We start from the raw sequence: 25,150 nt of genomic DNA on the forward strand, positions 1-25,150 counted from the left end.
GAATGTTTACTCTGAAAACATAGGTCCAAAGTGAGTTTAGGCACCTGCAGGGGTTAGCGGGAGTTTTGTAGATTGCAGTAGATTGCTTCACCAGGCCTTGGAAGATCAGCAGATCATTGGCTGGATGAAATACCTGCGTGGGAGCCCTCCAAGGAAAAGTTGCACACTTTAGGACGTGGTGGTGGTCGTTCGGAATACAGTATCCTATATTCCTGCTGCATAAGTCGTGAACTAATCCCCTCCACATGGGTTGGGGACATTGTACTGCCTTTCACAGGAGACTGTAGTAATAGCATTCACTCTTCCATAGCTAGCGCCACACTAGGAAACCCTTTTTAAAAAGGACTCCTGAGGCAGTGACAGCAGGGGATTGTGATTGCAAAGGGGGTGTGCTGTCTGGGAGCTGGGCTGAGTTCCAGGGGACCCTGGGGTTGGTAGAAAGGTGCAAACCTCTATGAGAAGAGCTTTTTGTGCCCATGCCCCAGGAGCTGTGAGGTGAGGAGTGGAACAGCTGCCCATTCTGGAGGGCAACCCCTATCCCACTGAGAGCGTGATGATTTTGGGGGAAAAGCAATAAGAGGATCCCAGCGGTGTTTGTGCTTCTTCTGGCGAAGTATTTCCTCTTCTCTCGGGCCACAGAGCAATGTGGAGAAATAGCAACAAAAGCTGGAGCGGAGCACGTGCACACATCGTGAGACAGAGGAAGGGGAAAGTAAACATGCAAGCACACATGGAAGAAGGAAGAGGCACAATATGGGTGGAGACAGGACAAAGCCAACACAAGGGCGGGGAGATTCCTACATATGCTAGAGCTCTCCCTGCCACCACCCACAATTCACATGATGAAATGCCCGAGAAACACTCGGCTGCAGCAGGTCTGGCATGTGGCGTGAAGGCACAATATGTGAGTGTCACACATCCAGAAAACGGGGCTGAAAAGCCAATGATGCCAAGCCATATAATGGCTATGAGCAGCCATGATTCAAACCCAACACAGGGTGTAATAGCAGCATGCACATCATTCAGTGTCAGTGCTTGGCATCCTGGCTTGTTCAGGGCTGAGCACACGGATGGCACTGAATTAATATTATTAATAGAAAAGGACCAAATCAGGAGTTCTTTACTCAAGCAAAACTCCCATTGACTTGAATGAGAGTTTAGTCACTATGTGTGATAAAGTCAGGCCAGAGGGCCACAAAAGGGCATATCAGGGCTGGGGCGTGAGCCCAAGAATGCCAAAAGCCCTTTTACCTGCAAGCAGGGGAGAGATTATTGCAGGGCAATTAGAGACACCTGGACCCAATGAAGGGCTAGTCCAGGTGTACTTAAACCCTGCCTCCCCTAAAGGGAGAGGGGGAAGCACAGGAGAAGGAAGCTGCCAGAAGGCTTGTGGCAGCTGGAGGAGAAAAGTCCCCCAGGCTAGGAGATGATGCTTCTCTGCAGCCAGAGGGGCAGAGAAGGAAACAACCCTTGGCCCCAACCAGCAGGAGGAAGCCACAGTAAGGTACCTCCCCTGGCCCTGGGGGCACGCTGAGTGGAAAGGACAAAAGACTTGTTCAACCTGGGGAGTCGGGGTAACCGATGACTCCCTGGCCCACTACAAGGGGTAGAAGCGTGAGACCCAGTAGGGTGAAGCTGGCTGTTTGCCACATATGGTAAAGATGGATCTGTCCAAGTCTGTCCAAATGACGAAGCGCTGAGCAGAACAAACCAAGAGGCCAACCGTGCAAAGTTACAAGCATCCATATCCTTATGCTACTGCCACTTGCTGGAGCTTTCTGACCACCTTCCTCTCCCCCATGTGCTAAAACCCTATGGAGGAAGCTCTGGGGGTGAAAATCTTCTGTGAGAATCCTTTTGTAGAGTTCCTCCCTGATCATTCTTAGAGGGAAGGTGTGAGGTCAGGCTTTGACTCCCACAAACTCTGAAGCCTGTCCACAGTGCTGGGGGAGCCTGGTTTTATTATATACCTTTTTTTAATGGACTGCTCCACTTTCCTGTGTGTCTGTCGTTTGCAAACCGCTCCTTGTCTGCTTTCCATTGCTTGCTCTTAGTTTGAATTTCTCATGTTGAGTGTCTTGTTCAAATAGCTAATGCTCGCAGGACTCTAATTTCACTCCCATTTTGGTGATTTTCTCATTTCAGCTCTAAGTAATATTCCATGCACACATTTGTTAGTAGGTGGGATACAGGACGTTGCAAATTATACAGAAATACTTTGCTGCAATTTTTCATCCTGACTTTATTGTAATAAAAAGAGGAGAAAAGAGGTTGGCTACAGGAGGGAAGGAAGGTGTGAATTACTGATATTGTCAAAGGCATCCTGAGAATTACATGGTTTGATACCCTCCCCTGAGCTAAATCTTTGTTCTATGCCTAAGAAAATACACCCGTAATCCTGGTGAGAATTCACATTGTGACACATTTAGGGAAGGCCTACATTTAAAGAGCGGCAGCTGCACAGCTACAGCACTTTAGTGAGCTTCTCCTGTTGGCGTAGTTAATCCATCTCCATGAGAGGCGGAAGCTGTGCCGACAGAAGACACCCTCCTTTTGACATAGCGCTGTCCATCCTGGGGGTTAGGTGAGTATAACTGCGGGCTCAGGGGTGTGAATTTTCACACTTCTGAGGGATGTAGTTATACCGATGTATGTTTATAGTGTAGACCTGGCCTCAGACTTCAAGTACACTTACAATTTATACCAGCAAAGCTATGCTGGTTGGAGGAGGGGGGGGGGAACCACACTCCCTAGCAACACAGATATACTGACAAAACCCCACTGTGGATGCAGTTATGTTGACACCAGAGGACTTCTATCAACATAGCTAATGTCATTCTTGGAGGTAATGTTTCTTACCTCACCAGAACTCCTTCTGTTGGAGTACACTGCAGCTATGCGATGGGATTATACCAGCACAGACTCTGTAGTGTAGACATAGCCTTAGATAGTGGATGGATTCCTCACCAAAAAAAAAAATCTTGATTTTTTTTTCCACCAGTTTCTATACATTCATAGATCATAAGATCAAAAGAGACTATTATAATAAATCTATGCTAGGTCTCCACCACAGACCAGTATCGGTATAACTATGTCGCTCAGGCATGTGACAAATCCATACCCCTCAGCATCATAGTTCTACTGACCTAACTCCCCGCATAGCCAGTGCTATGTTGACAGGACAGCTTCTACTTCCTCTCCGGGAGGTGGCTTAACAATGCTGCTGGGAGAAGCTCGCCCATCGGCATAGTAGTATCTTCACTAAAGAGCTGCAGCTGTGCTTGAAGCCAAGTCTGACCTAGTCGGCCCTCCTGCAAATAGGGTAACCAGATAGCAAATGTAAAAATGGAGATGGGATGGTGATGATAGATGCCGATATAAGAAATTCCCCACATATTGGGACTGTCCCTATAAAATTGGGACATCTGGGTCACCCTCTCTGCAATCCCTAGTTTTTTAAATACTGAATGCTGTTATTAAAGGTACATATGAAGTTCAATTGTTATAGTATATTTTGAGTGAAAAATTATGATTTTTGTTTTAAAAAGACTGACAGCAATTGACAGATGGCACAAGTTGAATGCACGATGCCAGTTATTTTTGTCATGAGCCCATTAAGGTGTTCATTCCCCAATTTTTGTGTTTACATTTGTAACTTTATTTTTGCACTAACATAGTTTTAGGCATTTTGAATTTTCTTTCATTCTTAAATTTTCTTTGTTTGAGAGAAAGAGGCCAACATTTTCCAACCTCTAGTGTAAAACTAAGCTCCTAAAGCCAGACTTAAGTTCGTGAATAAAAATGGCCTAATTTTGGTTTGATTGCATGGCCATTGATTTTTGTCACTCTTGTTCATACTGTGTAAAGCTTCACGCTGTGAGCAGCCCGACTGATTTCAGTAGGCCTACCCTGTAGCATAAAGGTCCTAAATCAATACAGCTCTAAATAGCCTTTTAAGCACTAATGTTCAACCTCACTGAGGTAAGGGAAGGGTGCTGAGTTCAAACCTCTGCTCTTGCTGTTGTTTGCATGAAGGGAGTTTTCTGTAAAACCAGTTTATGCGAGGCAGCTGTACTGTCACAAGAGAAAAAAAATTTAATTTACTTAAAACAAACTTACAGCACTTCTTAGGTCCAGTTTACACTAGCAAATTAGGTTGTTTTAACTACATTGTTCAGGAGTGTGAAAAATCCTCACTCTTGAGTGACACAGTTAAGTTGACCTAAGGCCCTGTGTAGACCATGCTAGTCAATGGAAGAATTCTTCCAACAACCTTGGTGCCATCTGTCAGGGACGTGGATTACCTACGCTGAGGGAGCATACATAGCATCTACACTAAAGCATTACAGCGGCGAAGCTGCAGCTGTGCCCCTGTAGCATTTCAAGTGTAGACAAGCCCTTAGGGTAGATCAGTTCTAACTATTTACATATGGTCTCATACATGACATAGCCCTTGTATGTTTTGGCCCACAGGTTAAAAACAAGAATGCTATCTCAATTTGGAGCCAGTTGATCCTGTCAAGACTAGGCTGGTGTCATAGGATCTCTTTCTAGCCGCACAAAGAAAATTGAATTATTGATGGCTGATTCTTTGCATACAAGCGCAAGCTGCCACTAGACCTTGGCTAATATTTTTAAAATGTACTGTGTTCCCATGGCAGCAGCAGTTTAATGGGAGGGCTTACTCTTTATGCACAGTGCACAAGGTTATTTTTTAATTTGGAACAGTTTCTCTGGTATTTATCTTCTAAGGTTTGATCCAACATGTCAGTGGAAAGACTCCAACTCTATTGCAATGGAAGTCGGATCAGACCCTTGCGAATGGCTCCATCCACCTAGAGATATCCTTGGTGTTGTGGCTGAGTAACTGAGTATCTCGTCCAGGGAAGGATCAGCCCACTGCTCAAGGCCAATTGGAGTGTGTGTAAGTTCCATGCTGAGGAACGTACACAGGTTGGTCAAACAGGAGAGATCATGTAAATAAAGCTTTCCAGTTCCCCGTAGCAGCTCTGAACCTTGCCCCAGTCCTCTTCCTCGATCTTGAGCTACACAACCTATAGGCTTATGGTAAGCCAAACTCCATCCACATGCCAACAGGTGCTTCCAGATTTTTGATTTTTCATATATGAGGGCTTATGTAATGAACTTACCAACCGGTGATGCTGCCGGGACTGAAATTTAATGGAGAAAGGACAATCGGACCTCTCTCTATATACAGTGACTGATTGCTCTAAAAAAGTCATATCAGTTATAAATAATTGCCATATTTTTTATCATGTTTTGGGTTTCCAGAAGGGCTTTCAAAGAACTGAAAAGATCACTGCCTGTGACTGTAACAAGATTGATCATTCCAGTAGAGCTCAGCTAACCCAAGCAGCTTGTGTCTCTGATATATTGTGGGGGAAATGTCTTTCAAGATTACAATCAAGTAAGTCTTACAGATTCAGTTAATCTCTCTGTGCACTGCAGTATATAATGCATTCATCCATGCCCATCCCGCCATGAAAATAAACCATATAAAAATGATGATATTCATGTAATTAAATAACAAAGACCAAAAAATTTCCTTTTTTCAGACAGCACATTTTAATTAGGACTGACATTGAGAGAGTGCAATATACCGCTACTTTATCTTGCTGTTTATACATATAGCAACCCATGCATTAACTGTTAATCTCCAGCCTCCATGCTCTAGTGATGTTTTAATGGCAGCCAATATGATTGCAATATACAGACTACCAACTGCTTTAGGACCCAGCCCTGAAGTCAATGTTTGCATTTCTGGTAAGGAAATGGATGAACAGGTCTGAATTCTTAATTTAGAAATCATTTGAGAAAATACAACAGTAACATCAAAATATCAGTTCGTGCATTTGTTGTTTTTAGAGGGACATTTTTCAAATATTGTTATGTGTATTGGGAATTTTACTGTTTTTACTTGCGTGTAGCAGGGTATATTTTTTTAAGCTTTAAAATTTGGAAAGTAAACTGAGTGCTCATAGAGGCTTCAACAAGGCATAGTATACAAAGCGGAGCTAGTTCCCTTTAAATCAATGTAACCAGTGGTATCTCTTCTGAAGTTGATGGAAGTACACTGGTGTCACAAGAAGTAGATCAAAAGAGAATCAGGTCCAGAAACTGCATGCATTCCTTCAGTCCTACAAGTGTATATCAATTCTGACTCTCAACACCTGTTATCTCACTGCTAGACCTATCTGAAACAAAGACTAGCAACTGTACCGTATCTTGTAATAGTTTGAATGGGGAGTAGGATAAACTATCAAACTCACTTTCATGGCTGATCTAAGTTAGAATGTTTGATTCAGATCTCTTACATGCAAAGTGTACTAATTTAACTTACCACCCAATAATGCTACCTTTTTTGTTAGGCAGCTAGCACAACTAATTTTAAAATAGCAGAACAAAAATATTGTACAATTAAATGCCAAACACGTGGACATTTTTTAACTGTGCTGAGTGATTTTCTTTTGTTTTGTTTTAAAATCAATTTATCAATGACATTTTCCATAAAACATAACACTTTAAAAGGTCTGGGAAATTTGCAACAGACACTGTCAGGGAAAAGTGAACTAAAATTATAACAAATGTCTGATATTTTAAACTGAGCATCCAGCATTAAATAGTCTGTTACAATGAAGCATGCTGGTATAAGGCTGCAGGTAACTGTCCCCTGGAACCTTCACCAAAATATCTCCTGAAGCTATTCCAGTTTGCAAAATTGTGTTTAAATCACCCTGGAAGTGTCCCTTTAAACAACCAATGCGTTGTATTGTTCAAACATCTCTCCAGTCATGTTTTCACAAACAAAGACTATTTTACGACACTGCACTAATATTCATGAGAAAGAAATGGACACACAGTAATATACCACAAAAATACTCCATTTTCACTGGTTTCAAGTTTTAAGCAATAAAAATCCCACTAACTATTCTATCCAATGCTAATGCATTACAAGATCTTTACATTTCTTTACTTTTGAACTGAATATGCAACAAACAATTTTAAGATTTGACAGGTTTCATTTAAATACACTAGTCGTAGATCTAAGGCCTGAAGGGACCACTGTGATCATCTAGTCTGACCTCCAGGACCCCCACATGAGGGGGAAAATGGGTACACTTTACTAGGGCCCAGAGGCCTTGGGGGATCCGGCCCAGGCTGCAACCCCCATGGGTATGTGTGTGAGAGGGGGCCCGTGTTACAAGTTTGTACTGGGCCCAAAAAAATTATGCTTGGCCCTGCTGACCTCCTATATATCACAGGCCACAGAACTTCCCCAAAATAATTCCCAGATCCTAGCTTTTAGAAAAACATCCAATCTTGATTTTAAAATGGTCAGTGATGGACAGTCCACCATGCACCCTGGTAAATTGTTCCAATGGTTAATTACTTTCACCGTTAAAATTTTACATCCTATTTCCTGTGTGAATTTGTCTATCTTCAGCTTCCAGCTCTAGGGTCGTCTTCTATATTTATGTGATAGATTGAAGAGCCTATTATTAAATATTTGTTTCCCATGTAGGTACTTATAGACTGTAACCAAGCCATCAATCAACCTTCTCTTTGTTAAGCTAAATAGATAAGACTCAAGAAGCTCAATCACTACAAGGATATTTTCTAATCCTTTCATTGTTCTCGTGGCTCTTTTCTGAGCCCTCTCCAATTTATCAACATCCTTCTTGAATTGTGGGCACCAGAATTGGACACAGTATTCCAGCAGACGTTGCACCAGTACCAAATACAGAAGTAAAATAACCTCTCTACTCCTGAGATTCCTGCTCATGTGTCCCAGTTTCACATTAGCTCTTGTGGCCACAGTGTCGCACTGAGAACTTAAGTTCAGCTGATTATCCACCATGAGCCCATAATCTTTTTTTAAAGTCACCGCTTCCCAGGATAAGCAGTAAGGATATCTTGTAAGTATGGCCTACACTCTTGGTTCCTAGATGTATATTTACATTTAGCTGTATTAAAATGCATATTGTTTGCTTGTGCCCAGCTCACCAAGTGATCCAGATTGCTCTGAATCTGTGACTTGTCCCCTTCATTATTTACCACTCCACAATTTTTGTCATCTGCAAACTTTATCAGTGATGATTTTGTTTTCTTCCAGATTCTTGATAAAAATGTTAAATAGCGTAGTGCCAAGAACTGATCCCTGTGGGACCCCATTGGAAATGGACCTGCTCGATGATGATCCCCCACTTAGTTATATTTTGAGATCTATTAACTAGCAAGTTTTCAATCCATTTAATGTGTGCCATGTTAATTTTGTATTACTCTAGTTTTTTAATCAAAATGTAGTGTGGTACCAAGTCAAATGCCTTACAGAAATCTAAGTATATTACATCATGTTAGTTTGACAGGATCTATTTTCCATAAACCCATGTTGATTTGCATTAATTTCATACTTCTCCTTTAGTTATTTATTAACTGAGTCCTGTATCAGCTGCTCCATTATCTTGCCTGGGATTGACGTCAGGCTGACAGGCCTATAACTACACAGGTCATCCCATTTACCCTTTTCAAAAGATGGCACAACATTAGCTTTCTTCCAGTCTTCTGGAACTTCCCCAGTGCTCCAAGACTTGTTGAAAATCAAATTATCTGGACCTGCTGATTTAAAAATGTCTAATTTTACTAGTTTCTATTTAACCTCCTCCAGACATACTAGAGGAATGAAAACAGTGTTGTCATCTATAAAACCATATCATCTGTTTTTTCCCCAAATACAGAACAAAAATATGTATTGAACCTTTCTGCCTTTTTTGCATTATTATTGATAATTCCTTTTCCATCTAGTAATATCACGAAACTAACAAATATTTGTTAATATCTGTATTGTATAAAAATCACCAGTGAGTGGTGAATATACTTATCATTGTAGTTTAAGGAATGATTCAGACTTGATTGAGTCTGATCTCAGGTTGTTGGGGTGTGTGTGCGTGTGTGTGTGAAGAGCATCTGCATATTTATTTTAGCAACAAACACAGAGGCTGGTTAGTTTATCAAACCACAGGACTTTGTAAAGAGCATATGACACAGTAACTGGACAGTAGGATTTGGGTGTAGGATTTGCCCTCGGCTCTGGGACAGCACGTCTGAAAAATGTCTGCTAGCGCACTCTGTACATGCTTTTCTCTCTTGTGGCCTACAGGTCTTGTCATTAATTCATCTGTGTGGGCACCCCGTCCCTGTAAGAACATGTCTATGAATACAGTCCTCGTTGGCAGGTCTGAAAGGGACGAATGAGACTTTCCTCCATTTCATCAAGGGTAGGACCGTGATGGGATGATGAGCATGTCCAAGTGGTTCATGGAAGGTGTATGCTAGCACCTAGATTGTTCACTAATAATTCTGAGTGAAAGGTTTAATACTGATTACTTACTGGTTTTCCCATTCACACTATCAACAATTCTTCTTGCAGTGTTGATAATACATATGTTAAAAGGAACCCAGTGAGTAAGCTAAATGGGAAAGCAAATGTTATTTATGTAGATATTGCTAGGCACTGTTATTAATGTTCTGTTAAAGTGTTTTTAAACTGTATTTTTGGGCAAAAGTTATAGCTGACACTAATCAGCCTTACGCTGGACCCTACGTTAAACCAGTGACTGTGTAAAAGCTGTGAAAGATATGCATTACCATTTGGGTAATTAAAAGAAAAATCCCTTCCCACTATATTCAATATTCAAGAGTTCCATTGCAATTAGCCTTGATTTGCCATTTGAAAGAAATGCCACAATGCAGACATGAACCCCCATTTGTTACAAAATTGAATGAAAACCCCCCACAACAATTTTAAAAAAACCACTTTAGCGAGTTATGGCAGTATCTTTCTGACTTAAATTTCCCAGTGAATCGGGGGCATTGCCTCAAAATATGTCCACTATTTCTATCAATACATCATCATCCTCTTGTTTGGTTTGTTTCAGTTACCTGTTGCATCTGATCTTTAGCTCAGCTTGCAAACTCTTGAGGTAGGGATTGTCTTCTTCTGTACCCTGACTAGCCAAGTGGCGCCTTGACTTGAGGCCTCTAGTTGCTACTGTAATACAACTAAGAATGTCATGCATCCTTTTCTTATAAGGCATGTTGTGGAAGATGTGTGTTCTATACTGTATTTGATACCAAATAAATGTTAAAAGGTGGCTATTTTAAACACAATAGATATAAAATGCAGGTTCTTTACCTCAGCACAGACAGTCTAAATATGCAAACCCTTGTAGTAGGGGTTATCATTACTATTCAGCACCTACTCTTTAGAATCCATTATTCATAGGGGTGGGGAATTAAAACCAAATTAGTTAAGAAATAGAATTAAGGATCAAAATCTTGCAGTCCGTACTCAGACAAAACTCGCACTAGCTTTAGAGGCTAGGGAGCTGAGAACACTCTAGTTCTAAACCCAGCTCTAACACAGTCATCTCTTTTGACACCGACTGCTATGAATGGGATTATTTTACCTCAACACAGTTTGAGTAAGAACTGCAGAATTGGACTCTAGCTGGCAAGTAACAAAGTTTGGCATTTCCCATACTCTGTTACACACACTTCAATACCATGCCATCTCAGCATGGAATCTGTCCCTCTCCCTTTCTAGTATCTGTGCAGTTCAGTGTTTCATGTCTGTAAGGGCACTCCTACTGTTTTAATGGTTCCAGCTTCACGTAATCCATTCTGCATGCTATTTACCTGATGGATTTCACTTTTCCATTATTCATATTTAAGTGGTTTTATAAATATTCAAACTCTAGAGGGTGATATGAGGTTACTGTATGTAAACAGTCTGCAAATTAGTTTATCCTCTCTGAATAACTGATAGGACCCTAAACCCAGTCCATTCATTGAGAAGGGCAGTGTCCTTTGTTCGGTGTGGCTTGTATTGGACGTGGGGAGAGAGGAAAGTCATCCTGTACTACAACCGTCAAAAGTGGAGCATACAGGAGTAATCAGCACGAAGAATCTATAAGTCTTTGACGAACCTTCTTATCTTCGTTGCTTGCACTTTCATTTCCACATGGGAGCTGATCTGTTAAGACTAAACAAAAGCAAATGCTCCTTAATATGAAATTCCATCTCATCATTTCATCACAAGCCAATATTCCTTACAACAAAATACCGACAGTGGAGATTTAAAAAACACAAACCCGCCATGTATTTGCACCGTTACTTTGTACTATAGCGGGGCTACCATGTGGTTTTATACAGAGATGTACGCAAAGGGCCCCATCCGTGTGGTGCTGCCTACAAACTGCTGAGCCTAAGGAGCAGCTGATTGCTTCCTTTTGGAAGTGCAGAACCCCGAGCTAGAGTAGAACCACGAGCTGGTGCATAGCGGTCTGGAGCTATGCCCCAGGCATAGCCCCACTTTTGGGTGTTCAGTGGTGCTCTGATTCTGGGTGTTCCTGTCCTCTGAGGTGTGCCTTTCTTGGAGCCTTTCCTGTGCTTGTGTAAGGGAGCTAGAATCTGCACCGAGGTTTGTAAAATCATGTATTGTATCATGCTAAGGTCACTAGAGGCAGGTGAAAACGTGGGGACAGTTAAATGCAACCCTCAATCCTCCTTGCACAGATCAAAGGCCACAGTCATTGTAGTCAACCTTTATACAAAACCTATAAAACTGAGAACTGACTGGAGAACCATACATCCATTTTGTGACAACTTTTGAGTTTCAACATTTGTTTTCGTTCCACACTGAAACACACCCAAAACCTCTTGAACATTTTCATGAAACTGAATCAAGTCGAAACATCAGTTTTCAGTTTCAAAAGGTCAGGTTTTCGGTAAGGTACTCCCTCTCAGCAACTGGAGTGTCCACCATGGATCAAAGAAACTTTCCCATTGAAATCGATACATTCCAGCTTTGACAAAACAGTCTATTTCAACAGCAACCATTTAGTCGTCGGTGTCCTGACCAACTCTGATAGCGGTACAGAAATGTATCATTGTGTTGATAGCATTGAGGGGAGTGACTTAGAATATCACATCATGAACATTTCTCTCAAGTTGAAGCTTCCTCCCTTATATTAGGCAGAAGAGACAATATCGTTATTGTGCTGAAAAATTATTTAAACATCCCCTGCCTTGGAAACTTTGACTTAATCTCAGTGTTCTCAGAAACTAACTTGGTATCCTTCATGAATTCCCTATGCAGACTACAAGCTAAAGTGGAGTTAGGACTGGTGAACATTTTACAAAGAATTCCTAAAAATATTAGCACAAGCTTCTAAAACACTTTGGTTAAGGGGACAGTGGCAGCAGGTTCCTAATCTTTCCATTATTGTTCCACTGCTGCAACTGCAGTTTCCTCCTATTTGAGCTAAATATGGTCCGAGTTCCGAGTCATTCACGCCTCTACATAGAACATATCCAGTCGTGATTTTAAGAAGGCCAGTCAGACAAACCTGGGTTAATGTTCCAACTACCTTCTCTGTTAAAAACATGGGCCTTATTTCCTGTTTGAGGCTGTGTACACTACAGCGCCTGTGGCAGGACAGCTAAGCCTGCATAGCCCCCTAGAGTTGATGCAGTGTATGGCGACAGCAGGAGGTGTTCTGCTGGTACGGGAATACTGTACCCCAAATGACGTTAGCTATGCTGACAGAATCCCTCTAGCTGCATCTACAGGGGGGGTTTTGACAGCCTAGCTATGTCGGTTAGGAATGTGTTTTTTTCATAACCCTGGCCATCATAGCCATGCTGCTGTAACTTTTAAATCTAGATAAAGCCTTAGGGATCCTTTTCTGCAGTGCACTACTCTGTGGGGCACCCTCCACCCCAGGAGAGGGGAGGTTAGACAGGGAGCATGGGAGAAGTGGAGCAGGGTTTGTGGCTTAGGCATAAACAGTTTCCCTTGCCACAAAGAGCAGATCGACAGCAATAACCAGGGGCTCTGCTGCTAACATGAGGGTAAAAGGAGTCTCGTCCCTGCTACCATCCCCTCGGATCTTGTGTGTGTGTGTGTGAGTGAGAGAGTGAGAGAGAGAGAAAGGGGGAGAATTAATTTTTATGTGCCTCCTATGCACCTCTGTTCCTCTAGCCTGAAGACAACCAGCCTTTCATGCTGTTCTTTAAAACAAAATCATGACATCACTAACTTCCCCATCTTATCTTGGTCCTACTTCTCAATGCAAACACATTGTGCAATGACTTTATACTGAATTACTTTGTGATTGATCCAAAGAACTAAGAACTCAATAACCAACAGCTGCTACCACCACTTTTACTGAGGAGAGGTGATGTCAGGAAGAGCTAACACAGCTCTAAGAGCCACTTCAGTCTTTCGCCCTCTGTCACGGGCTAGGCCCAGACCTACAAACTATGCAGGAGAGCCAAGACAGGCACATGGCTGCCTTAGTTTTTCCTTACCATCAGTTTAAATTAATCAAGCAATATTACTGCACAAACACCATATCCATTTGAAGTGACATTTCTCAAAAGCAAGTGCCTAAGCTGCATGTGGAAAATATGCATCTTTGCATATATATTTTGCAGGCACAGTTTAGGCATCTATTTTTGAAAATTTGGTCCATTATGACAAACAAATGAAACCACTACACTAGCTTTCAACAACATAATTCTCCTGTGGTCTAATTAAAGTTATAAGAATCACATAAGCAGGCTGCAGTGTTAGGCATAAACTAGACAATTTTCTTACACAGCACATTTTAGTCTTTGCACACAATAGCTCTGAGGCTGCTATTTGCTTAGATACAGAATTTTGTAATACAAAACAAATTTTCTTCTTATTCAGGCCTGTATTAATGAGTACACAATTTAAGCACAACAAGCAGCTCAACTTTACCTTGTAGTTCTGTCGTACTCCTATCTGGTTCTTCTGCAATTTTCTCTTCAAGCTTCTCTTTTACAGCTGCTGGCTTCCCATCTACAGTATCTGTCTTAATCATACCGAGGTTTAGCAAGATATTCATTATGTCAAACTTCTCAGGGCCTGCAATATTCTCCAGCACTTTGAGGCACTTGTAGGATTTAAGCTCACTTACGTTTTCCTCAAGAAAGAGAAGGTAGAGGCTTAAATCATCATAATTTGACTTGAGTTTCAGAACATCAAACGTTGGCAGAATTTCATATACTTTAAGAATGTCTGAGCTTCGCCTGAATGGGACGAGCATGGCATACATTACAACAGGCATCACCAAAAGATACACAATTAAGTTAATGTAACTGAGTAGCTGGAAGATGCCAACAGCAATAAGCTTACATTGAATTAGTTCTGGAACTGTGGTGTCATTCTTTAAGATTCCAGTTTTGATGGTGCACAGAAATTCATCAGTCATAGACGAGAGACTGATATAATAGCCCAGATAGAGGCATGCAAACAGGATAATTGCTAGTGTTAGTAAACGGCAAATAACATATTTGATTATTAAGCTTTTGGAGGTTTTCTTTGTCTTCAGGTATTGTTCCACAATGGGGTATTTAAAGTAGCTTTCAGATATCTCCCACAAACTGAAAAAAAGAAAAAAAACCACAGACCAATCATTGCAGGACTCATTCTGCCATATTATTAAATAAGTTGAACACTTTGACACATACAAACAAAAGGCCAGATTCTGATCTCACTGACACTTGTAAATCAGGAGTTACGCAACTGAAATCAATGAACTAATACTTATATAAAACAGATGTGAGGGCAGTCTCAAGACCAGAATTCTGGTTCATTAGTTAGTACTGAATATAACTATTTACATGACAAGTATGAGAGTCAACAGGAAAAATGCCCAAGCCCTAACAGAATATGTAAAACACTAAAAGAACTTATACAAGACATTTTAAAATGCAACTCAAGCATTGATACTCAAATCCAACCTACGAGAAAAAACAGACACAGCTGCAACATGTCTTACATTAAGGTGAACTGAATGGCATTTTACCTGCCAGGACCTAACTTCAGAGATCCATGCCTCCCCAGTATTAGAGAAACATTTTTCAATTCTTAATTGTAATTTTTATTTCTTCTGAAGAAAGAGAAGAGGAGAAATGGCTGCATTGTCCAAGGAGGCAGTGAAACTGAAGTGGGTTAGAAAAGTGCAGCAACTAGTCCAAGAGAAGGATACTGGAAAAGTCATGTTTTAAAAAGAAAGTAAAAATGTGTCCTTCCAGAGCTGCCTCTGAGAACAGAGAAGCAGAGGAGCCCAATAGCGGCTTTCCACATCAAAAGATGTGAAAAATAACTGTACTGATAGGTAAGAAATGCAGCCACCTGCACTTGCTAATGCTGCTTTAGGCAATACTGACATTCACTGTAGCAAAGAAAACGCAGAGCCACCTCAAGCCAGAGCTGGTCTATAAAGGGGGAGGAAGAAGACCTGATTTTCAAGTATTCCGTTTGAAAAACGTAGCTATTTGGATGTTTTAATGGTACACACACATTTTATTATTGATTTGGGATCTTAAATTTTTAATCACAGTTCTAAAAACGCACATTTCAGCTCATCTTTAAAATGTCTGCTATAAATTTACAGTATAGACCTGTGATCTACAAGTGTTCCAAACATATTATACTTATTAAAAGCTAAAAGAAATAAAGAGCAAAAATACCAAGCTACAGCACATTACCTCTGTGTCAAGTTTTCATTGACAGCTGGCGTAAGGTTACTGGTGTCTCCGCTATGGAAGCTATTAGCTGCTTTGATTGCCCTGTTGTAGGCCTTGTCAAGTTCTTCTATAATAAATTTCAGATCTGAGCAAAGATGGGGTGCTGCAGTGAAGCGCCAGAATAAGCATGGTAGATACAACAGGATAGCAACTAGTAGAAGGATATATGGGAAAAACTGGGAGGGGGGGAAAACAGCATTAAAATATTGTTAGATTAGAATCAATCTGTAACAAAACAAGTCAAATAAGAACATTTTCTTAGGCAAGGCCAAAAACCCACTCTCACATTTTCTTGGTGTGGGTTGGGAGAAGGGGGAAGCCAAAATGTATGCAGAATTTAAGCTTTTGTTCTTTTTTAAAGAAAGAAAAAGAAACTAAACCAGTAAATAGTCTGAGAGTTGCAAAGAAAAGCTTCCATTAAGAACTAATGCGAAGCCATCTTCCTGAGTGTGCAGACAGATTTCCACTGCCTCTGCTGCTGCTCAGATCTTTGCCAGACAGAAGCAGAGTGAACTTAACAACATTCTGGACCACATTTTCCCCACAACCATTCAGAAGGGTGTGGGCAAGTGTGAAACGGACAAGAACAATATCATTTGATGCCAACACAGTGGCAAAATGAGGACAAACACATGCATGGAATTAAGCAGCTGACCGCAACTTTTATTAAAGTTGGAACACAAGGGAGGGGCGCTACCTGCTCATCACCCATACTCTCCTATACCAGGCATTTAATTGGATCCAGTGCCAGGGTTGCAGGCAGGGCTGGATTAATGCAGGGGCTTTAGGAGCTGCAGCCCAGGGCCTTGGGCTAAGGGGGACCCTGCAAAAATAAACCCGGGCGGCTGGTGAACCTCCCGTTCGAGGAGCCTAGCTCCCGGCCCCGCCCCTTCCGCTCTAAGCCACACCCATTCCAACCCTCTCCTGTCAAGCCCCAGCCCTTCCTGGGAGGCCCGAGCACCAGCCAGGCTAGCTGGGTGGCTCCAGTGCCGGAGTGCCCCAAGCGCCCCCAGAGCCTGTGCCCCAGCGCTGCCCTGCCCCAACCTACCTTGGCCATCCCGTGCCCCGACGGCCCCCCTTCCCCACTGCCAGAGTGCCCCAGCATCAGGCGCAGACCCAACCCAGCCCCAGGCTGGCCAGTCCGCCCCAGCCCCCTGAGCACCGCCAGCCCACGCCGCACTACAGTGCCAGCCTGCCCTGCCCCCGGGCTGGCCGATCTGCCCCAGGTCCCGCAGCGCCTCTGGCCCGAGCGCTCCCAATCCTTGGAGCGCCGTTGGCTGCGCCGTGCCCCAGGCTGGCCCGAGTGCCCCCAGCTGCTGGTGCACTGCCGCGCTGTCACCAGCCCATAAGGGGCCCCACAAAATCTAATAGCTCCAGGCCCACAGAAGAGTTAATCCGGCCCTGATTACAGGGCTCCTACCATATATCCTGAAACTCAGGGGAGAATCTCCTCAGCCTACCACCCACGACTGTTCTCTGAGTCCTAGCAACCTCCTTCACCCCATGAGGGGGACAGAGGGTGTAGAGGGGTGGAGACCTCAGCCCACGAAGGCCACAAGGTCTCACCCTATCCCATGAACCCATCTTCAAAATCCCAGGTCTTTTACCTCTGGGAACTGTTCATTTGATCCTTTTACTGCACTGGAAACAGGCTGCAAGTTGTGATGAATTAACTCAACCCAAGAACCTCAGCTAGGTACTAAGCACTTTCCCACTTAACCCATTGTGGCTTGAAGGAGTTGCAAGAAAGATGAAAAATTCCCTGATCTTCAGTCAATCGGGCCCATCAACTTCCCCCACTCGTTGAGACAGATGGGTGGCATTTCCATTCGGTGGCTGCTTGGGAAAGCTATGAACATCAGCAGAGGCGATCACTGGAGCTATGATGAGGGAGGACAACCAGAAAGAAAGGGATCGTGTAGCTTAAATCTCCACCCACTACCACTGCCCGAAGGAGCTAGAAAGCAGCCTCTTCCAACAGAGGGGTAGAGTGGGAGAGAGAGTCCCCTCAGCAGCCAGGAGATTGGGAGGGAAAGTGGGTCCATCAGTGAGGTGGAGATAGCAAACACTCCTTCCAAAGCTAGAGGCGGAGTTGAAACTTCAAACTGATTAAATAACTTAGCCAGAGGCTAATGCAAAATAAGAAGCCCCAAAGGCAGAGACCCAGGACAGCATACAGGTACATACCTCAGCTACACCCCCCTCACCTCTTCTCAAGAGCTGGCAATGGATAATAGTGCTGGATGTTTTAGCAGGGCATTGCCCTCAGACCTCGCTGGTGCCACTAGTATCTGCCATATTGATCTCTTGATAGTAGTTGTCTTATAAAGTTTTCAAACCTGCTTAAGTGTTACTACGTTCTTCATATAAAACGATGGTTATAAAACACATGTACTCTAAGCTTTTAACACTATCTGTGCCAGTATAGCCTACTCAAGGCATGCTCTTACCGACTGGAAAGAAATCATATAAAAATAGCAATACATTCTCAAGGTTGTCTGTAGTATTGCAGTAGCTGTGTTGGTCCCAGGATGAGAGAGAGAGAAGCTGGGGGAGGTAATATCTTTTATTGGGCCAACTTCTGTTGGTGGAAGGAACAAGCTTTTGAGCATCACAGAGCTCTTCTTCAGGTCTTCTCGTCCGTTCCACCAACTTCACCACCTTGTCCCTCTCAATATATTCTCAAGGCACATTCATATGGTATAATACATAAAGTAGCAATAATATCTGAAAATCCTTTCAGATGCATATATTGTCTAATTCTACCAAACATAAGTATCCATCTTATTCATGCATGAACTTCTAAATGACGAGGTCTTTAACTTGTATTGCAAAGCATATTCTAATGAAATCCAGTCTCAGACCCCAGGGAATTGTAATTATAATCACGATGACCAAAATTTAGTTGGTTTTAAAATTACAAATATTTTTTCCATCAACACGTACGTTTGAAAGTCCATGAAGAGATCATCAGCTGGTGCAAATGGATGATGAAGTCAATGGATCTGCACAGAATTCACTAGCTGTGGATCAGGATCTGGCCCCGATGGTTCGCTGTGTGGCTAGTAACTCTCACTTGCATTATCAGCAAAGATGTTAACTGAATCTGGTGTGTGTGTGCGTGCGTGTGTGCGTGCGTGTGTGTAAAATAACCAACATCAAGGACAAGTATGACAAAATCCTGTGACTTGCCTCTCCTCTGACTCTCCTAGCATACCTTTATACATATACCTTTCAAAACTGGATTTTAAAAGGAAACCATGCCTCTCAACAGCAGGAGATGACACCCACAATTAACATGCCAATCATGTTCTAAAAGCTGAAACAGCCATGTCAAAAATTTGCAAGCGTTAGTCATAACCAATTTGTGAAACTGTAAGTGGCCATAGAAAACTGAGATTGCTGGGCTACGTGTGGCATGGGAAACTGAACTACTTCTACTAGTACTGTTTGCCACTACTTCTACTGCTTGATCCCATCACAATTAAATATGGGCAACAACTCTGGTTCAATTTTCCAAGTCCTCAAGAAAAATAAGGCCATGGAACACTCACTTTACGGCTAGAAAGATAGGGGCCGGTGCAGAGGGGACTAGCCCACAAGCAAATTAGCTTTCAAAAACTCACCGTGATTACAAAGTGAGAAGACTGCGATTGCGAGGCCCATTCCAGCCAGCAGGGATGCAGTGCTGGGCTGGGAGCCACGCTGCTGATGCAAAGCAGCTTGGCCCTGCCCCCTCACACCCAACGGGGACTGCCTATAACATGGGGTCTATAGCAAGGGCCCTTCTTAGCCAGGAAGGACTCAGCCGCCTGGCTGGGCACATGCCTTTGCATCTCCTGGGCCGTGGGCTGGTTGTGGAATTTATTTATTTATTTTGAAATCTTTTCCATCTGCCGCTCCCCCACAGCTCTCACCACATCCCTCTTCTGCCTCATAGCACCAGTTGCCCTCCATTTCCCTCACTGGCGCCGGCTTACTCTCACCCCTCTACAGTTCCTTCTCCTCTTCCTCTCTCCACTTCAATCTCTCTCTCTCTTCCCACTAGCTCAAATCTAGGTCCCCCAGCCAAATCCTCCTCCTCACCTCCCATGGTATGTACCCAGCCTTGGCACTCCCTCTATTCCCACCTTCTCCACCTTCCACACCCGTCCCAGCCACCACCTCTGCCCCTTTCGTGCCACCACTCCTAACCTCATGCCTATCCCCTCCTTCCCTTTCTCTTGCTGTCTCTCGACCATCCGCTCTATGTCTTATATAAAAAAAAAAATCACATCTCTCCAGAACCTCTTCATACCTTGCTCCTTTCAGCTCCTGTCTCTCATCAAGACCTGAATCCCTTTGTTCAACATTGCCTCTGCAGCTGCCCTCTCTTACAGAGGCCTTTCCTTCTCTTATCCTTGCCACCACGGATCAGACCATGGTGAGGTAGAGGGTCACAAAAGCAAACATTTCTCATCTCCTCTCCTCCTCTAACCCCTCCACATGCCCCTCCATCTCCTGATCTCCCTCATACCCACTCTCATCCCCTCCCTGACTCTTCTCCTTATCCTCAGTCTCCTGTGGCTCTTTCCCCTCACTGTGAAAGCACGCTCTAGTTAGTCTTCCCATCTTTTAAAAAAAGCGCCATTTGACCCCACTTGGCTCTCCAACCCCCCCTCAGAATCACTATCTGGAATTCCTATCTTCCAATTCCATTCTAGACCTGCACCAGTCTGGCTTCCACCCCTTCCACTCAACTGAAACTGCTCTCTAATGACCTCTTCCTAGCCACAACTTAGAACCAGTACTCCTCATCCTCCTTGACCTGTCAGCTGCCTTCAACACAATCGACCATGCTTTTCTTCATGAAATCTTTTCCTCCCTGGGCTTCCACAGCACTGTCCTCTCCTGGTTCTCCTCTTACCTCTCTTATCATTCCTTCAGGGGATCCTCCTTATCCCCCCTCCAGATTTTTGTGGGGTTTCCACAGGGATCTGTCCTGGGTCCCCTTCATTTCTCCCTCTACACCTTATCTCTAGGTAAACTCATCCACAAATTCAACTACCATCACTGTACAGATGACTCACAGATCTACCTCTCTACTCCAGACCTATCTCCTTCTGTCCAAACTAAAATCTCTGCCTGTCTCTCTGACACCTGCTTCCTGGATATCTGGTCATCAGCTGAAACTCAACACGGCTAAAACAGAGCACTCAATCTATCACCCTCAATCCCTTCCCCCACCCCCTCTTTTTTTGACCAAGGTGGAGAACATCACCATCCTGCCTGTCATGCAGGCAAATAACCTGCTTGTCATCTTCAACTTGGAACTCTCTCTCAGTCTTCACATCCAGATTATGTCTAAATCTTGCAGACTATTTCTGCATAACATCTGTAAAATACAGCCTTTCCTATCCATCCACAGCGCTAAAACTCTCATCCAGCCTTTCATGATCTCATATCTCAATTACTGCAACATTCTTCTCTCTGACCATGACCATTGCAGTCTTGCTCCACTCACACCCATTCAGAATGCTATCATTTCCCGAGCCCATTGCTTTGCTCACGTCACACCTCTCTCTTCGCATTCCTCCACTGCCTCCCTTTTCTCTATCAAATCAAAGATAAGCTTCTTGCCTTCACTTTCAAGGCTCTCCACCATCAATCCATGCCCTACCTATCATCTTTCATTCACTAACGAGATGTCGATTCCCATCCCTGATGAGCCAACAATGCCCGCCTCCCTTCTCCACTTATTACATTTTTAAACAAGAACCTTTGTGCTTTCTCCCATGCTCCCCCTCATGCTTGCAAGGTGTTTCCCACAAACATTCACAAAGCTACTTCATTATCCTCCTTTGCCATGACACCTACAAAAATCCAGACAAGGGTTAGGCCATTGGTTTATTGACCCCACGGCCTATCTTGCTGACCAATGTCATTGCACTATTTCTTTGTCCTCCTCCACCTGTTGTCTCTTCTCTTACACCTAGACTGTAAACCCCTAAGGGTAGAGACTGGCGTTTTGTTCTGTGTTTGTACAGCGCGTGGCACAATGGGGTCCTGATCCATGACTAGAGCACCTAGGTGCTGTGCTAATTAATAATAATAATAATATTAATGAAAGCACAAGGGGAACCTTGCAGATGTTTGTTACGTGTCCAGCTATGGAAAGAAGCAGCATATGAACCATCAAGTTGAGCCAATTTTACTTGGAAGCAGCAGTCTTCATTTACAAGCATTCCATGATGTTTTCACGGTCTGGTTCATAACCCTCTCTCTTCATCTCATTATCCTCATCAGGTTTTCTTTACATGTGTTAATTTGCGAACAGAAGTTAATTTTGACATGAAACTTCCTGAGATGAATGCACACGCAGAGAAGAAAAGCAAAAGATGACCTGACAGTAGAATCACAGGAGTCAGAATGGGAACGACTTATTAGATGATCCAGCTCGTCTAACCAATATTAAAATAACCTTATTTACACTGCCATACTAATCTTTTCAAAAGAACAGCAGGCAAAATAAGTCCTCACTCAAAAAAAAGTGATTCATGACAGTTATACGTGCATAAACAACTGGGGCGTGGTGTGTGGATCAAAGCATGCAATTTGCCTTTCAAAACACAATTATTTCAATGCCTCCCAATCCACAAGATGGCAGCATTACATCAGGTAATGTCATGGCGAGGTCTCTGGGATAGTTTGCAGGAGATTAGCCATGTTTCTTGTTGGTGCTAAAGACCTATGCGGACAAAAACATTTAAGAGATTTACTAGCCCTGAAACAAAATTCAGTTTTGCCCCAGATTTGCTTTAGTTCCCGAGATCACTAGAAAGGCCCCTTTCAATGGCATGTTGTGACGTTGTGAATGCTGGCTGTGAATAGTAAATATGACTATAGTATAGTCCTGTCTATCTGAAACCCTATTATCTGAATCTCCACATCATCCAAACCCCTTCCTTGTCCCTCAGCGTGAGACACACTTGCCACGGAGAAGGCACGTATGTCGTGTAGCTCACCCTAGGGGACAAGGAGGAGATTCGGATAAGCAGAGGTTTGGGTCATAGAGCAGAGGCTCCCAGCCAGGACTGCAAGGAGGAGGAAGAGGATGAATCCCTGGCCATGGAGGAGACCACCCTGCTGCTGAGCAGCTCCTGCGGCAGCATGGGGAGCTCCGCTGTGATGCGGATGATGAATGAGTGGAGCCATGACAGCGGAGCTGCAGAGGGCTCCCTGAGCTGCCGCAGGGCTGGTGACATTCGATTTCTGCAAGGCAAAGTGCAGGAGGGAGGCTGCAATCCTGGTGGGGCAGAGCAGAGACACCTGGCCAGGACTGAGAGGCAGAGGACGGGCCCCCAGCCATGGGGAAGAACAACCTGCTTTTGAATAGATTAATAGCACCTGTCTTCTCAATTATCCGAACTCTGATTATCCAAATAAACTCTGTTCCCACACACACACCCCCAATGCTATTTGGATAATCTGGAGTATACTGTACATGCAAAAGGCCCTTCCTTAGTGATTAGGATTGAGACAACACAAGCCATTCGCAGGAGATGTTCAGATTCGGACCATCATCAGTTAAAGTTAATCTAGGTGTGTCAGTATGCTGTTGGAACAATCAGGGTCCAGACACCCCAAGGGGAGAACAGAAGGGTCAATCCCCCAAAAGGAGCAGTTTAACCAACTGTCTGCATCGTGTATTGTTGTATTGTACAAGTATAATGAGTAAGGTCTTTTTTGAAAGCATGTCATGTTCTGAACTTGATGGTCATTATGAAATATGTACATCTCATATGGTGTACATCTCAGGCTGTGGTTATAAATCTATGTATTTATGTATACAGAAAACTGTTGTTCATAACCAGTATTACAGCTTCTAGCACACCTCCCAAAGGGAGGGGCAACTGACACGCCAGCTGTTTACACAAAATCAACTTCAAATACCCATCCATTGTCCAGCCCAGGAGAAGACAATGATAGATTATTAGAGATGTTCTGCCTAGAATTTCCCCCACTGAATAACCATGAGTCACCATGCCAGGAAAGAGAGAAAAAGAAAAAGAAAAAGAAAAAGACAAGTGCTAGAAGAAGAGCTCAAAAGGTGCTGAAACTCACAGGAAGAGAGAAGGGGAGCCAAAAGCCTGGTTTACATTAGAAAGTTAAGTCGTCTTAACTATATGTCACTTAGGGGGGTGAAAAATCCACATTGCTGAGTGGGGTAGTTAAGCCGACCTAACCTCCAGTGTAGACAGCACTAGGCAATGGATGAATTCTTCTGTTGACATAACTACTGCCTCTCAGGGAGGTAGGTTACCCATGTAAAATGGGAAAACCCCTCCTGTTGTCATATGAAGTGTCTACACTGAAGCGCTACAGCAATGCAACTGCAGTGGTGCAGCTGTGGTACTGGGGCATTTCAAGCATAGATAAGCCCTAAGTAGAGTGCTTCCCCTTTTCCTGGTCTTTGGCAGCTGCTCAGTGTAAATGCTGTGTGATTGTTACTCTGGGTACCTGGGAGGGGCATCGCAGGGTATAATGGGTGGAGCTGGGATTAGACACTCCACACACAGCACGTTCCCATCCACGCCCAGCAACATTTCCGCCTGACAAGCCAGTGGAAGTTAAGGATGCCAGGAGCAGCATTAACTGTCACTCTGTGCTAACTAGTCCCTTGGATAGGGGTGCAGGTGCCTAGCTCCTAGAGTAGCCCCTTTTCCAGGGGAAAAGCAGAGCCCAAGGAAACAAGGTGGATAAAGTAAAACAGATGCACCTGGATGTGGCTGGAGCATGTTCCCGTCGCCTATCCTTGAGCTCTGCTGTGTTTGGAGACCACTCTGGGAAACTACAAACCCCTCACACTTGTGAATAGGGTAGCTGTCAGCAATTCCCAAGAGTTTTTACTGCGGGAAGGTACAATGTGAGCCCATGTTATTGAAGGGACACTGAAATCAATGGCCCTACTCATGGAGAAAGGTCCTACTCAATGCAGGTTAGACTGGCAGAAATGGAAACTAAGTACAAGTTCCACAGCCAGGCCACAAATGTTCTGTGCTTAACATTATTGAACAAGAACAATAAACTGAAATATTAACAGATGATTTCAAAAACAATACAGTACCAAGGGGGGGATTAGCACTGCAGCACCATCTGCCTGAATTTTGTGAGTAAGACTCACAACAGAGTAATCAAAGATGCAAAATGTGCTCTGGTAATTGTCTGCTGCTCCTATCTGCCACCACGCTTTGCAATGTAGGAGACATCATTGTATATGTTAATGATAGCTCCAGTAGCACGACATACGGTGTCAACAGTCTTTTAAAGCCTCTCTCTATCTCAGTGACATCACCGACACATTATTTACAAAAGCATTTTCTCGTGTTCTGTACTGACGTGAAAAGATATAAAACTAAGTCACAAAATTGGGTGCAAACTTTTATTTTTGCCGGTGGGTGCCACTGGGGGGAGGAGGGGGCAGAGTTTCAGGGGAGGGACAGGGAGAACATGTGACTGGTCACGACTC

General features: G+C 43.5%; 1 protein-coding gene across 1 annotated transcript in view; it reads right to left on the bottom strand.

The window, feature by feature from the left end:
* Positions 1-8,388: 8,388 nt before the first annotated feature.
* PANX1 (pannexin 1) overlaps positions 8,389-25,150 on the bottom strand; it is a 37,367-nt gene continuing 20,605 nt past the window's right edge. The window contains exons 3-5 of the mRNA XM_067568172.1: positions 15,604-15,818; positions 13,829-14,493; positions 8,389-11,062 (exon numbers count right to left, since the gene is read on the bottom strand). Of these exons, the coding sequence (XP_067424273.1) occupies positions 10,974-11,062; positions 13,829-14,493; positions 15,604-15,818 (969 nt within the window). The 3' untranslated portion in view covers positions 8,389-10,973. The remainder of the gene's footprint in view (positions 11,063-13,828; positions 14,494-15,603; positions 15,819-25,150) is intronic.

The sequence above is a fragment of the Emydura macquarii genome, unplaced genomic scaffold (assembly GCF_026122565.2).
Source record: "Emydura macquarii macquarii isolate MOO-44397 ecotype Brisbane River unplaced genomic scaffold, CSIRO-AGI_Emac_v2 contig_318, whole genome shotgun sequence".
In the NCBI taxonomy this organism is placed as follows: domain Eukaryota; kingdom Metazoa; phylum Chordata; order Testudines; family Chelidae; genus Emydura; species Emydura macquarii.